A 13,960-nucleotide genomic window follows, 5' to 3' on the forward strand; every position below is an offset into this window, starting at 1 on the left:
GCACCATGCATGAGATGCTGCCGGATAAAATCCGACCTTTAGTCCCCGTCAAGACAACATTCATTGCAGCAAATGGAGGCAGCATGGGCTTCCTGGGCCAGGTTGAAGCCCCGATACAGATTGGGCAGCTTTCGGTAGCAGGACCCATCCTTGTCTCCGCAACGTTGCCCGTACCCTGCCTGTTGGGGACGGACTTTCTGAGGCGGATGCCAATGAAAATCGATCTGGCCAATGGGCGGGTGGAAGTCCAGGGAACGCATCTCCATTTCCTAAAGGCGGAGGGGGCCAGCCGGGGTGTACCCTACGTGCAGGCTCTGGTCAGTAAGTCTGTCTCCATTCCCCCGGCAGCCCAGATGCTGGTTCCGCTGCAATATCGGTCCCCCCTCGTGACAGCCCGACCAGACTCACCCATCCTGGTGTCTCCGGCGTCAGCGGCCATGGATCGTCATGCGCTGGTGGGGGCCGAAACTATTGTACAGAGGAACCAGCATCTGTTCATTCAGGTGCTGAACACCTCCGATAGAACAGCGACGGTGCAGGAGGGAACAGTTCTGGCCCACGTTAGTCCCTTGTCACTAGGAGCCCCAGGGACAGAGCCCGAGCTTGTAGGCAGCATCAGCCAGTCCGAGGACAGAGGGGCCAAATCGTGGATGGACCAGCTGGCGGGGCCTGAGCCGGGATTGCCGCCCGACCAGAAACAGCAGCTGCACTCGTTATTGCAGGAGTTCTCGGACGTGTTCAGCCGGGGACCGTTCGACCTAGGGCGCACAAATCTGTCACAGCACCACATCAACACGGGAGATGCCGCACCCCTGCGCCAAAACACATATAGAATGAGCCCAATGGAAAAAGGGCACATTCAACAAGCGGTGCAGGAGATGCTGCGGGCCGACATAATTTCTCCATCCTCGAGTCCCTGGGGGGCACCGGTGGTCCTAGTCAAGAAGTCAGATGGGTCACTGAGATTCTGTGTGGACTTCCGACGCCTCAATGCCGTCACGCTGGCCGACGCATATCCCCTACCACGTATCGACGACTCATTGGATGCACTGGTGGGAGCAAAATTTTTCAGTACGCTGGATTTGTTGTCCGGGTTCTGGCAGGTCCCACTAGACGCGGACTCCCGGCCTAAAACAGCATTCCGGACACCACAGGGCCTGTTCGAGTTCAACTGCCTGCCTATGGGCCTCCAGACGGCGCCGGCAACGTTCCAACGCATAATGGAGTTGGCCTTGGCAGGCCTCCAATGGGAAACGTGCCTCATCTACCTGGACGACGTCATTGTTTTCAGCCGATCATTCGAGGAACACATTGACCGATTGCGTCAGGTGTTCCTGCGGTTCCGGAACGCGAACTTGAAGCTCAAGCCGTCGAAGTGCCACCTTATGCAGTCGTCGGTACGCTACTTGGGCCACGTCGTCAGTGAGTCGGGAGTGGCTACAGACCCGGAAAGACGGCCTGCGTGAGGGCCTGGGCTGTTCCCACAACGGTTCCGGAGGTACGCCGGTTTGTGGGTTTCGTTTCTTACTACCGCCGGTTTGTGCCCAACTTCGCAACCATTGCCAAGCCCTTGCACGTGTTGACGGCGAAGAACCAGAGGTTTTATTGGGGCCCTCTGGAGGAAGAGGCATTCCAGCAGCTGCGCTCACGTCTGACAGATGCACCACCATTGGCCTTTCCGGATTTTGGCCTCCCCTTTATCCTGGACACGGACGCCAGCGATGTGGGCATCGGCAGTGTTTTGTCGCAAGTCCAGCAGGGTCGGGAGGTGGTTATCGCCTATGGTAGTCGCGTGCTTTCATCAGCGGAGCAGCGCTACTGCGTCACACGTAGGGAACTCCTGGCAGTCGTTCACTTTGTGCAGCAATTCCGACCCTACCTGTATGGTCGCAAATTTACGGTCCGCACTGACCACGCGGCCTTGCAGTATTCGCTCCGCATCGACCAGCCTTCGGGCCAGCTGGCCAGATGGATAGAACGCCTGCAGGAGTACAGGTACCAAGTGGTGCATCGCAAAGGGACCAGACATGCCAACGCAGACGCATTGTCCCGACTGGTGCCCCAGGGCCCTTGTGCATGCACCACAGGCGGGGCACACTGCAAGGAGGCGAGGCCGGAGGGGACGGTCATCGCTCCCGTACGCACGGCGGAGGGCGCACAGGGTGAGGTCCAGCTGACCGACCACGACCTGGGGCTGACCTTGGACGATTGGAGACGGCTACAGCTGGAGGAAGCCCCACTGCGAACACTACGCGCCTCAGCAGAGGCAGGGGGGGAGGAGTACATCGTATGGGAGGATCTCCTCATGCGATGGGACCCGACAGGGCGCCGGCGATGCCTGGTAGTTCCGGAGTCGCTGCGTCAACAATTGGTTATGGACGTACACGGCCGCCAGCTGCTGCACCTGGCAGGGCGGAAGACACTGCACACATTACAGGGTCGGTACTTTTGGCCAGGTATGACCGCTGACGTGCATCGATGGGTCGCTACCTGCGTCGAATGTGCGCGGCGAAAGCCGCCACCCCGGGTAAGCCGGGCGCCCCTACAGCCCATCACGGTGACCAGGGTCAACGAATTGGTTGCGTTGGACATCTTGGGACCGCTGCCGGTCACGCCACGGGGAAATAAATACCTGTTGGTCGGAGTCGAGTACTGCACGAGGTGGCCGATGGCGTGGGCCCTCCCGGACCAGACGGCACAGACCATCGCCGATGCCTTCGTGGGAGGCTATGTCCTTGATAAGGGGGCACCGGAGCGGTTGCTCACGGATCAGGGCAGGAATTTCTCCTCACAGCTATTGAAGGACGTCTGCTCTATCCTGGGCACTAAAAAGGTCCGAACATCTCCATATCATCCCCAGACCGATGGGATGGTAGAGCGGCTTAACCGCACCATAGCGGCCATGCTGTCCCAAGTGGTGGACGAAAACCATTCCGACTGGGACCTCCACATTCCATCGGTCTTAGCGGCGTACAGGGTGGCCCCACACGCGGCGACGGGGTTCTCGCCGTTTTTCCTGATGTACGGACGGGATCCCGTTCCGCCTATTGAGGTGCAGCTGACGGACATTCCTGCAAGAGCCGACGCATGGCCGAAGGCACTAAAGACCTCCCTCATTTATTTGAGAGAGGCCCGCCAAGCAGCCGAGGCCGCATCGGCCGCGAGCCAAGAGAGTAATGTACGGATACGGGAGAGGACAGTGACAGCCAAGCCCTTTAAAGTCGGGGACCAGGCATGGCTACACTGTCCTCAGGTGCCGGTTGGCCTCTCACCAAAGCTGCACCGACCCTGGAAAGGGCCGGTCGAGGTCATCAAAGCACTCCGACCGCAGTGCGTCCAGGTCCAACTGGGTAAGCGACGATGGTTTGTACACCCCACCCGCCTTAAGCCATACATCTCTCCACCGTCATCTTCACCAACATCACCACCAACATCACTGCCAACATCATCATCATCCCTACCCAGGCCAAGGTCGCCGACCACCACGCGCCGACCGGCAGGGGGTTCGGTGCCCTGTGTTCCCTTGTCACCTACAGCACCCCATGTGAGGCCTGACGGAGCGGCGGCACGAGCGGGGGCCGGAGAGACAGCGGCGCCAGGCAAGGCGACACCGGCACCACCGAACCAGGGACCGCGACGAGAGGGCCTTCGAAGGAGGGGGCCGCCACGGTCATCTGCTGCCTGTGGATGTCCGGGCTGTTACGGGATGCTGGCTGGAGACCTGGGCAGGCCGCGCAATTGATTTGTTGTGTTATATTGCATTGTATGGTTGTGGGGGGGGGTAAGGGCTGTCGTCACTGTCAGTGGTGGGAGGCATGGGGAGACTTAAATGGTCCATGGGGGAGGCAGAACCGAGGACGGTTATTTTTTCTCCGGGGGGGGGGGGTGATGTAGGGGTGTCAGGGGAAGGATTCCCACCAATAGATGGGTTAGGGGGAGGGGTGATCGAGGTGATATAAGGAGAGAACGGGCGGGAAGGGGGGGCCTTTGGCGGGAACGGGATTGGGACGGCTGGCGACAGGTGTGAATGGAAGGAAAGGAATAAAGGACGAGACCCCTGCAATCTCGTGTCGGCTCCTCTCTACACTACTAATACTGCATCTGCCAATAACGCTGCTGTGGAGCCTTCAAACAACAAAACAAACATATTAGACGACGTTTCGGCCAACGGGCCTTCTTCACGGCACATCGTATGACTACTTGCCTGTCCCTTGCAGAAGGGCACCCCCACGATGCCCACTCGGCCGTGGTGCAGGCGGCGAACCGAGGCTGCTGCGAGCATGGAGTAGGCTCGCCGCATCGTGAGCGCCATCACCACCACGAGGAGGAGGAGCAGCAACAGGAGCAGCAACAGGAGCAGCAGTAGCAGCAGGAGGAGCAGCAGGAGGAACAGCAGGAGGAGCAGCAGGAGCAGCAGGAGCAGCAGGAGCAGCAGGATGAGGAGCAACAGGAGCAGCAGGAGCAGCAGGAGCAGCAGCAGGAGCAGCAGCAGGAGCAGCAGGAGGAGCAGCAGCAGGAGGAGCAACAGGAGGAGCAGCAGGATGAGCAGCAGGATGAGCAGCAGGAGCAGCAGGAGCAGCAGGATGAGGAGCAACAGGAGCAGCAGGAGCAGCAGCAGGAGCAGCAGGGGGAGCAGCAGCAGGAGGAGCAACAGGAGGAGCAGCACCAGGAGCAGCAGGAGGAGCAGCAGGATGAGCAGCAGGAGGAGCAGCAGGAGGAGCAGCAGGAGCAGCAGGAGCAGCAGGATGAGGAGCAACAGGAGCAGCAACAGGAGGAGCAGGAGGAGCAGCAGGATGAGGAGCAACAGGAGCAGCAGCAGGAGGAACAGGAGGAGCAGCAGCAGGAGGAGCAACAGGAGGAGCAACAGGAGGAACAGCAGGAGGAGCAACAGTAGCAGCAGGATGAGGAGCAACAGGAGCAGCAGCAGGAGGAGCAGGAGGAGCAGCAGCAGGAGGAGCAACAGGAGGAGCAGCACCAGGAGCAACAGGAGCAGCACCAGGAGCAGCAGGAGGAGCAACAGGAGCAGCAGCAGGAGGAGCAGCAGGAGCAGCAGGATGAGGAGCAACAGGAGCAGCAGCAGCAGCAGGAGGAGCCGCAGGATAAGGAGCAGTTACCCGAGTCGCTCTCGTGGACTCGGATCCCGTTTTCTACCTAAACCCACGTGTGCGACTCTCGCCCCTGATTGGCTCGCGGCAGCAACTGGGAGGTGTGCGCTTCTCCTCGGGCACCGATTGGCTGGCCCCGCTGCGCCGAGCGCGGGTGGGAACTTTTACATAACGCAGCAGCGAGGCACGAGCGGGGCGCCCCCCCCACAGCCCTCGACTCCACCACAAAATCCGAGAGATTCAGACTCAATGGCAGGGGGGCGGGGGGCAGCGGGGGATTGAGTGTCCGTGCGGTCTCCCGATGGGATCGGAGATCCGAGACTATGGACCTCCACACGTTTGCTCCGGTTGGGCCGCGCGCGTGCTGTTCGGCGGCACGATGTCCAACGTTTCGATCCACGTGCTGGGGGGATGGAGGGTTAACCAGAATCTGAATTGTTTAAACTTTACTAGTCAGTTCATGGTGCTAAACAACACGCAGGACAACCCGAATCGGAGCAGCTCAGCCGCGAACACCTACGCAATGGCATCAAGAGGTTGGGTAAGTGGATCAGGGGGGGTTCATGGGATCAGGGGTCCGGGTGGGATCAGGGGTCGTGACAGACCCCCATTAGGTTCACGACGCGAGCCACACGTTCAGCAATCACGACCGCAGCAGTGTTTATTACACAGCGCCAGTTGCACAACACAGACGAGCGGTCGCTGCATGCTTTAAGGTCACAGTCCCGTCACCGCATCATACTCCCATCAAATCCCCATCATCGCTTTGACATCACAGCCTCGTCGCCCGCGGTGCCGTGCCCAGGCTGCGTAACGGAACGGGCGAGCGCTCCCTCTCTCTCCTCGCCGGGGGGGGGGGAGGTGTAACACAGGGTCCCCTCCCTCCCTCCCGCGGGGCAGATCCTCCGGACACCCTCGCCATTGGCCGCGACGCGGGGGAGAGAAATCCCCCTGCTCTAACTAAACCATCAATTAGCAATTCAGTCATTGGGCTATCCATTCAGTCAATTAGTGAGTCAGTGGGATCGCCAGTCAGTCAATTAGTGAGTCAGTGGGATAGCCAGTCAGTCAATTAGTGAGTCAGTGGGATAGCCAGTCAGTCAATTAGTGAGTGAATGAGGAGTCCCTCATTGAGGTCATCCAGCCAGTAAAACAGTCAGGTCAAATCGTCAACCAGTGGGCTATCCAGCCAGTCGCTCCATGGGCGATTCATTGAGCTGCCCGTCGGGCAAGCAGTCAGCCAATCCATCAACCGGATAGCGAAGTCGTCAGCTCGTGATTTAGTGAGTCAACGAGCGGGTCAGTGAGTCTGCCAATGCAGCCACTCAATCAGTCAACCAGTCATTCGTTCATTCATTCAGTCATTCGCTCATTCGTTCGATCAATGTCGGTGCAGGCACCACTGCGCTTCTTGTAATTAACTACGATGACATCACAGTCATGAGAGGCGCGCCACCAATCGCTCTCAGCTCTGGCTCCCGGCTCCCAGCTCTGGCTCCCGGCTCTCAGCTCTGGCTCCCGGCTCTGAGCTCTGGCTCCCGGCTCACAGGAGGAAGGGGATGAGTGCGCGACGCGACTTGGGGTAGTCCTTGAACTTTTCGAGGTAGAATCTGCAATGGAGACACCGGGTTTAATGTCGCAGCGGTGATCTGGGCGATGGCGGTGACGTTACCGATGTGATGTGGATTGTCTTGCGGTTGCCCTCGCGGCGGTAATGGTGGCGATGGCGATGGTGATGTAGACGGATATGAAGTCCCTTCTGGTGATGGAGATGGTGCTGATGGTAGCGGTAAGGTTATAGCGGTTATGGTAGATGGTAATAATTATCATCACATTATAATGTGATGATGTCTTACGGGTTATGGTGGTGATGATAATGGTGGTAAAGATTATGGTGGCGTTGTAACTATTGCTGCTTATCGTAGTGATGGGTATAACAATCGTGGTGATTATGTTCTGGTGGTGGTGGTAATGGTGATGATGGTGGTGATGGTGGTGATGGTGGTGATGGTGGTGGTGGTGGTGATGGTGGTGGTGGTGATGGTGGTGATGGTGGTGGTGATGGTGGTGATGGTGGTGGTGGTGATGGTGGTGATGGTGGTGGTGGTGGTGATGGTGGTGATAGTGATGGTGGTGATGGTGATGGTGGTGATGGTGATGGTGGTGATGTCGTACTGGTGGTGGTGGACGGCGCGCGGCCCGATGGCGCACACGGTGAAGATGCAGAAGGTCGCCGCGGGGAGCGACCATGAGGCCAGCGCGAAGCCGCTCCACTCCACGATCTCGCCCAGGAAGTTCGCCCCCGACACCAGCTCGAACAGACCCCCTGCAGGGGTCCATGCGGGGTCCCGTGTTATCCCGTGTCCAGTTATCCCCTATCAAGGCATCCCGTGGCGAGTTAACCCTGTAGTGTTATCGCGCGTCGCGTCTCTGTGAACGCAACGTAGGCTTAACGAGGCTACATTCTTATTGTATTATTGAAAGCTTTTGCAATCGGTGAGGATGAAATAAACAAATCAACGAAGAAGTCGGTGCAACCCGGAGCACGCATCGCTCCGTGAAAGTGCCCGGCCGTGATTCGCCACGGAGCGTGAGGCGTGCTTCCACGCCGTCCTCACGGTGTCTGCTCGTTGAGAGGAGCGTGCTGCCCCAGGCCCTGCCGGCCTTCTGGGGCCTTCTGGGGCCTTCTGGGGCAGGGCCCACTAACCGGCGGCTCCGGAGCGGTATGCGTTAAGGACTGCAGTGGCGGCTCTTGCAATTCGAAACATTAAATGCCTCTTTTATTCTTATTTAAGTTGGAACTCCAGTTCACCATGGGAGTCCAGTTCACCATAGAAGCCCAGTTCACCATAGAAGCCCAGTTCACCATGGAAGTCCAGTTCACCATGGAAGTATAGTTTACCATGAGAGTCCAGTTTACCATGGAAGTCCAGTTTACCATGGAAGCCCAGTTCACCATGGAAGTCCAGTTCACCATGGGAGTCCAGTTTACCATGGAAGTCCAGTTCACCATGGAAGTCTAGTTTACCATGAGAGTCCAGTTCACCATGGAAGTCCAGTTTACCATGGAAGCCCAGTTCACCATGGAAGTCCAGTTCACCATGGGAGTCCAGTTTACCATGTAAGTCCAGTTCCCCATGGAAGTCCAGTTCACCATGGGAGTCCAGTTTACCATGTAAGTCCAGTTCCCCATGGAAGTCCAGTTCCCCATGGAAGTCCAGTTTACCATGGGCAGGGGTTGGAAACCTGCGTCCCAAACCGTGCGTACCCCCCCTGTGTGTGTGTAAGGGTACACCCGGCGTGTGTGTGTGTGTAGGGGTACACCCCGCGTGTGTGTGTGTAAGGGTACACCCCGCGTGTGTGTGTGTAAGGGTACACCCCCTGTGTGTGGGTAGGGCTACACCCCGCGTGTGTGTAAGGGTGCCCCTGTGTGTGTGTGTAGGGGTACACCCCGCGTGTGTGTAAGGGTGCCCCTGTGTGTGTGTGTAAGGGTGCCCCTGTGTGTGTGTGTAAGGGTACACCCCGCGTGTGTGTGTAGGGGTACACCCCGCGTTTGTGTGTAAGGGTACACCCGCGTGTGTGTGTGTAGGGCTACACCCCGCGTGTGTGTGTAAGGGTACACCCCGCGCGTGTGTGTGTAAAGGTGCCCCTGTGTGTGTGTGTGTAGGGGTACACCCCGCGTGTGTGTGTGTAAGGGTACACCCCGTGTGTGTGTGTAGGGGTACACCCCGCGTGTGTGTAGGGGTACACCCCGCGTGTGTGTGTGTGTAAGGGTACACCCGGCGTGTGTGTGTGTAAGGGTACACCCCCTGTGTGTGTGTAGGGCTACACCCCGCGTGCGTGTGTAAGGGTACACCCCGTGTGTGTGTGTGTAAGGGTACACCCCGCGTGTGTGTGTGTAAGGGTGCCCCTGTGTGTGTGTGTGTAAGGGTGCCCCTGTGTGTGTGTGTGTAGGGGTACACCCCGCGTGTGTGTGTGTAAGGGTACACCCCGTGTGTGTGTGTAGGGGTACACCCCGCGTGTGTGTGTAAGGGTACACCCCGGTGTGTGTGTGTAGGGGTACAACCCGCGCGTGTGTGTGTAAGGGTGCCCCCCTGTGTGTGTGTAAGGGTACACCCCGTGTGTGTGTGTAAGGGTGCCCCTGTGTGTGTGTGTGTAGGGGTACACCCCTGTGTGTGTGTAGGGGTACACCCCGCGTGTGTGTGTGTGTAAGGGTGCCCCTGTGTGTGTGTGTAAGGGTGCCCCCCTGTGTGTGTGTGTAAGGGTACACCCCGCGTGTGTGTGTGTAAGTGTGCCCCCCTGTGTGTGTGTGTAAGGGTACACCCCGCGTGTGTGTGTGTAAGGGTGCCCCCCTGTGTGTGTGTGTGTAAGGGTGCCCCCCTGTGTGTGTGTGTAAGGGTACACCCCGCGTGTGTGTGTGTGTAAGGGTACACCCCGCGTGTGTGTGTGTAAGGGTGCCCCTGTGTGTGTGTGTGTAGGGGTACACCCCGCGTGTGTGTAGGGGTGCCTCACCTTGGGGGATGCTGTAGTGGGTCTGTCCGGGGCGTCGCAGACCTCGCAGGATGCTGTCGCTGTGGATGTTGATCCCCATGCCCAGCGCAAACAGCAGGACCCCTGAACGGGACCACAGACCCCGTCACTGCGTGTGCGTGTGCACCTAGCCTGGCACTGTGGCTCACGACACTTCCCTCCCACTGCTTCACGTTGGAGTTCCCTCTTCCCATCGTTTATCTTCTCTCCAAACTCTTAACCACAAAGACCTCGCTCCATTCCAGCTACGTCTTGTTCACTCGTGTCTATTACAAGTCTGACAGTGCTGTTTGTTGCTGTCCCCGTGACGCTTTCGGCCATTGAGCCCTGTGCTCAGCAGCTGGTGACGTCCCCGTCTCCAAGTGTTGATGATTTTATGCCTTTTGCGTTTAGTTTGTTGTCCATCCCCCGCACCTCCGATTGCCACGCACGGTTGGCTTCGTACGGTGCCAAAGAAGTTCGACGTACGTGCTATTGTGTGTGCACCTAGCCTGGCACAAGCGCTGTAGTGACGTCACAACCTGTTCGTGAGTTCTGGTTGTTGTTGTTGTGTTTGTACCCTGGTGCGATATGAAACTACCAGCACTGCCGCGCCGGCAGCCTTACTAGGTTGCTCGCTTATACTGGTAGGAACCTCCTGGTTACACCAGCCCACAGGGGATTATTGTGTCCGTCCGTCGTGCAGGGAGGGGCTAGGTGGGGAGGGTGGGGAGGGGCTGGGTGGGGAGGGTGGGGAGGGGAGGGTGGGGAGGGGCTAGGTGGGGAGGGGAGGGTGGGGAGGGGCTGGGCTAGGTGGGGAGGGGAGGGTGGGGAGGGGCTGGGCTAGGTGGGGAGGGTGGGGCTGGGTGGGGGATGGGAGGGTTGGGGCTGGGTGGGGAGGGGCTGGTCACCCCGTGGTGCCCTTATAAAACTCAAGGTTTAACCAACTCACGCCGGCTTGTGCAAGCCCTCAAAGTCGGCCATATTTGCGGAATACACCACGCCGCCGTTGACCCTGGCCATTGACCGAGCAACCCAACGTTCCTACCAGCTCCCTCCGCAGGAATGGGTTAGCACTTAACCGCACAGCCTACATATGATGCTATACGGGCTATATTTGTATTTTTCTGCCAGTGTGCCTGTGTGTATTTATGGTGATTCATAGCGAAGCTCACAACAACGAGTGGAACGCCGGGCGGATAAAACGCAGCATGTTGGCACAGTGGGGACCACAGGTGGGGCATCTGCCCAGTCATCTCGTTCAGTCGACCCGCAGCACCTGGGTCTGTTCCGTCACCTCCTGCCAGCAGCCAGAGCCTTCTACAATCCGGGTGGCCTCAAGATGCACCTAGCCTGGTGCAAGCGCCGCGGTGACGTCTCTGCCACTTATTACAACTCTGATCGTGATTCGTCGGTGAGTTAGGGTGGTGTAACAGAAAAATGTGCGTCGTAAATCCCTCATCCGGCCGACAGCTTATTAATAAAAGTGTCACTTGATCAAACGTGCCAAGTGTTGTTGTTGGCGAGCGATCTCACCACGTGTACATGGGAACGACGTTTCGCCGGAGATTACATTCAGCATCGTCAGGTGAACAGCTGTGATCGATCAGAGATGTGTTGTCCAGAGACACGTCGTTAGCCAATGTCCAATGTCGTGAGATCGCCTTCCAACAACAACAGCGACGCTGCTGCTGCTACTGCTGCTGCTACTGCTGCTGCTAATGATGCTGCTGCGAAAGCGGTAAGACACTTGGCACCTTTATTAAGTGACTGTGTTGGGTGGAGGAAGATTTACGACACACATTTTCTTAACCCGACCCAACCCAAATAAAAAACCCCAAAACCCAATTATGGGTTTTATATTATTGGTCGTCAAAGCCGACGTGGAAAATTTACTCTGATCGTGCTGTTTGTTGCTGGCCGCGCCCGTATAGTATCTATAGCAGTAGCTGCAGCAGTGTCTGCAGCAGTAGCTGCAGCCGTATCTGCTGCAGTAGTAGCTGCAGCAGTAGCTGCTGCTGAGCGGAAGCATCCCGGACCCTCCACGCGTTGTTTAAAATCAAGTGGCTGCTTCCGCTCGCTGATGCGTGGGACTCGCCAAACGCTCCGATGCGGGAACCCTTTTTAAACGAGTCTTCAGACTCGATTTGGCTTTTGAAAAGTGGAAATATCCACGTAGCTTGCTATGAGGATTAGATGCAACCAGAAACTGGCCCTCTGCATTTAGCTCGGTGAATTTGGCAAACAAAGACTCCGCGTGGCCCCCCCGCCATCCCCCATCGCTCCCCCACCCATACCTGGCCATGGAGCCCCCTTCTTACCTGCGATGAACCTGGGGTCGCGGTGCCACCAGGGCGGGTATGCCGCGCAGTGCACGAGCTGGTGACCCTGCAGGAAGCCGTTGTAGGAGCAGAAGGCGAAGGCGTAGGCCACGATGGCGAGTGGCGTGGGCCTCCCGTTGCTCAGTAGCGAGAACACGAATGTCCTGCGGGGCGTGTGGGGGGGGGGGGCTAAGGTGAGGGGTCCGGCCGGGTCAAATCCACGAGCGGTCCAAGGGAAGAGTAGGCCCAAGGAGGGGGGGGGGAGGGGGTGCTGAGGGTCAAGGGTAAGACGGGGGTCTTTGCCCCTCTAGCGCTGTGACCGCTGCCCACGTGCCCGCAGCTGCACGCCGCCTCACCTCTGGAAGTAGTGGCCGCAGAACATGAGAAGAAGCAGCGCGTTGGGCAGGGGCAGGGTGTCCGCCCCGCCAGCGCCCAGCAGGAGCAGCACGGGCACCAGGAAGGACGGGAGCTCCTGCAGGAACCACGCGAGGCGCGCCGGCAGCGCGGTCTCCGCTGCCTGGTAGCGCCCGTACTTGGTGCGGTGGCGCTGCTGGTGGAGCAGGTAGGCCACCCCTCCCACCCCGAGGGCCCACGACATGAGCTGCACGGACAGCTGGCTGCACGCCATGGCGGCACGCCGGAGCGCTCGGGTGTCCCGCGGAACTCAGGGGTGGAGCAGGAGGAGGAGGGGGGGGGGGCGGGGACTCGTGAGTCCGGGGAGGCGGGCGGTGGGGAGTGCGCCCGTTCACTTCGGCCGCACGGGGGGTGGGAGACCAGCAGACAGACACACGCGCACACACACAGGTAAAGGTATGCAACGTGCACATGCACGTGGTGAGATGTGTACACACACACCGGCACAGTTGCGCAAGACTGCCGGTATGCACGATAAGACAAAGATCCCCCGTGCAGCTGTCGGGGCGAGGGGTGTGAGCGAGCGCCTATGGACCCGGCACGGCGTGAGGCCAGCACCACGCCCGGCCGCCTTTGTTGCACATGGGGGCGGACCGAATCAGAATCAGTATTTATACTGCAGGTGGAATCCGATGAGGCATTAAGCTCTATTTGACAGATGTCCAGTAGGGGCATGGGGTAAGAACGTTACAACAACAAACAGTATGAAAACACGACAGCCGTGCAAAGTCGAAGAAAGGTAAACGAATCTCCGATTTACCCGACCTGACATCTACATGCAAATTTCATCACTAGCCCCGCCCACTTCGCTTGTGACCCTTGGGCTCCACCATCTCAAAGCTTCACGACAGCCTCAGCAGCTCTCCCGATATGTTTTCACCTGATGACGATTGCTTGTGTTGCGATCGAAACGCCGTGATTTTTTTTTTCGATCTACGTGACTTTACCGAAAGACCCAATGAACATGAATTCCTGCAGTCACGAAAGCTTTAAGTCAACATTGAACAATTATACAAACACATTTTATTTGTTGAAAAAATATTTAAACAAATTATTGTATTTGTTTAAATGCTGTTCATGCCACAATAAATAACTTAAAACATGTTTTAGTCATTAAGATACTGAAATATTCAAATGTATAAAACAAAAATACCAAGTGATAAAACGTACATATTCGCATTCCTTTTACGGCGAAAGTCCCACGGGTTCCTGCTGGTACACCGCATAATACCACTATACAGCGTGTTACACGTGTTACACATGACAGAACACTAGTGCACAACATGCTTATCTCTTGTTATCGCTGTTAAAGTACGTTGCACCCTGGAGACCGAGCCGTCCCTGACTCTTTGCACTAAAATCAATAAATCCATAAAATGCGCGCCAGCTCTGTCCGTGCACGGGGAACAATATATAATTCAGATACTTCTAAATACAAAGAGCCTCTTTCACGCACACTCACCATCTCTCACACACTCACCATGTCTCACACACACTCACCATGTATCACACACACTCACCCTCTCTCACACACACTCACCCTCTCTCACACACACTCACCATCTCTCTCACACACTCACCATCTCTCACACACTCACCATCTCTCACACA

General features: G+C 57.6%; 1 protein-coding gene across 1 annotated transcript; it reads right to left on the minus strand.

The window, feature by feature from the left end:
• Positions 1–6,637: 6,637 nt before the first annotated feature.
• On the minus strand, positions 6,638–12,933 carry LOC144944149 (3-oxo-5-alpha-steroid 4-dehydrogenase 2-like). The gene is given in 9 exon segments (XM_078872232.1): positions 6,638–6,715; positions 7,281–7,431; positions 9,618–9,719; positions 11,936–12,099; positions 12,292–12,566; positions 12,569–12,651; positions 12,654–12,695; positions 12,698–12,885; positions 12,887–12,933. Coding segments are annotated over 9 exon segments (1,119 nt in total). The 3' UTR covers positions 6,638–6,648.
• Between the last annotated feature and the right edge of the window lie 1,027 nt (positions 12,934–13,960).

This window comes from Lampetra fluviatilis, chromosome 33, assembly GCF_964198595.1.
Source record: "Lampetra fluviatilis chromosome 33, kcLamFluv1.1, whole genome shotgun sequence".
Classification (NCBI taxonomy): Eukaryota; Metazoa; Chordata; class Hyperoartia; order Petromyzontiformes; family Petromyzontidae; genus Lampetra; species Lampetra fluviatilis.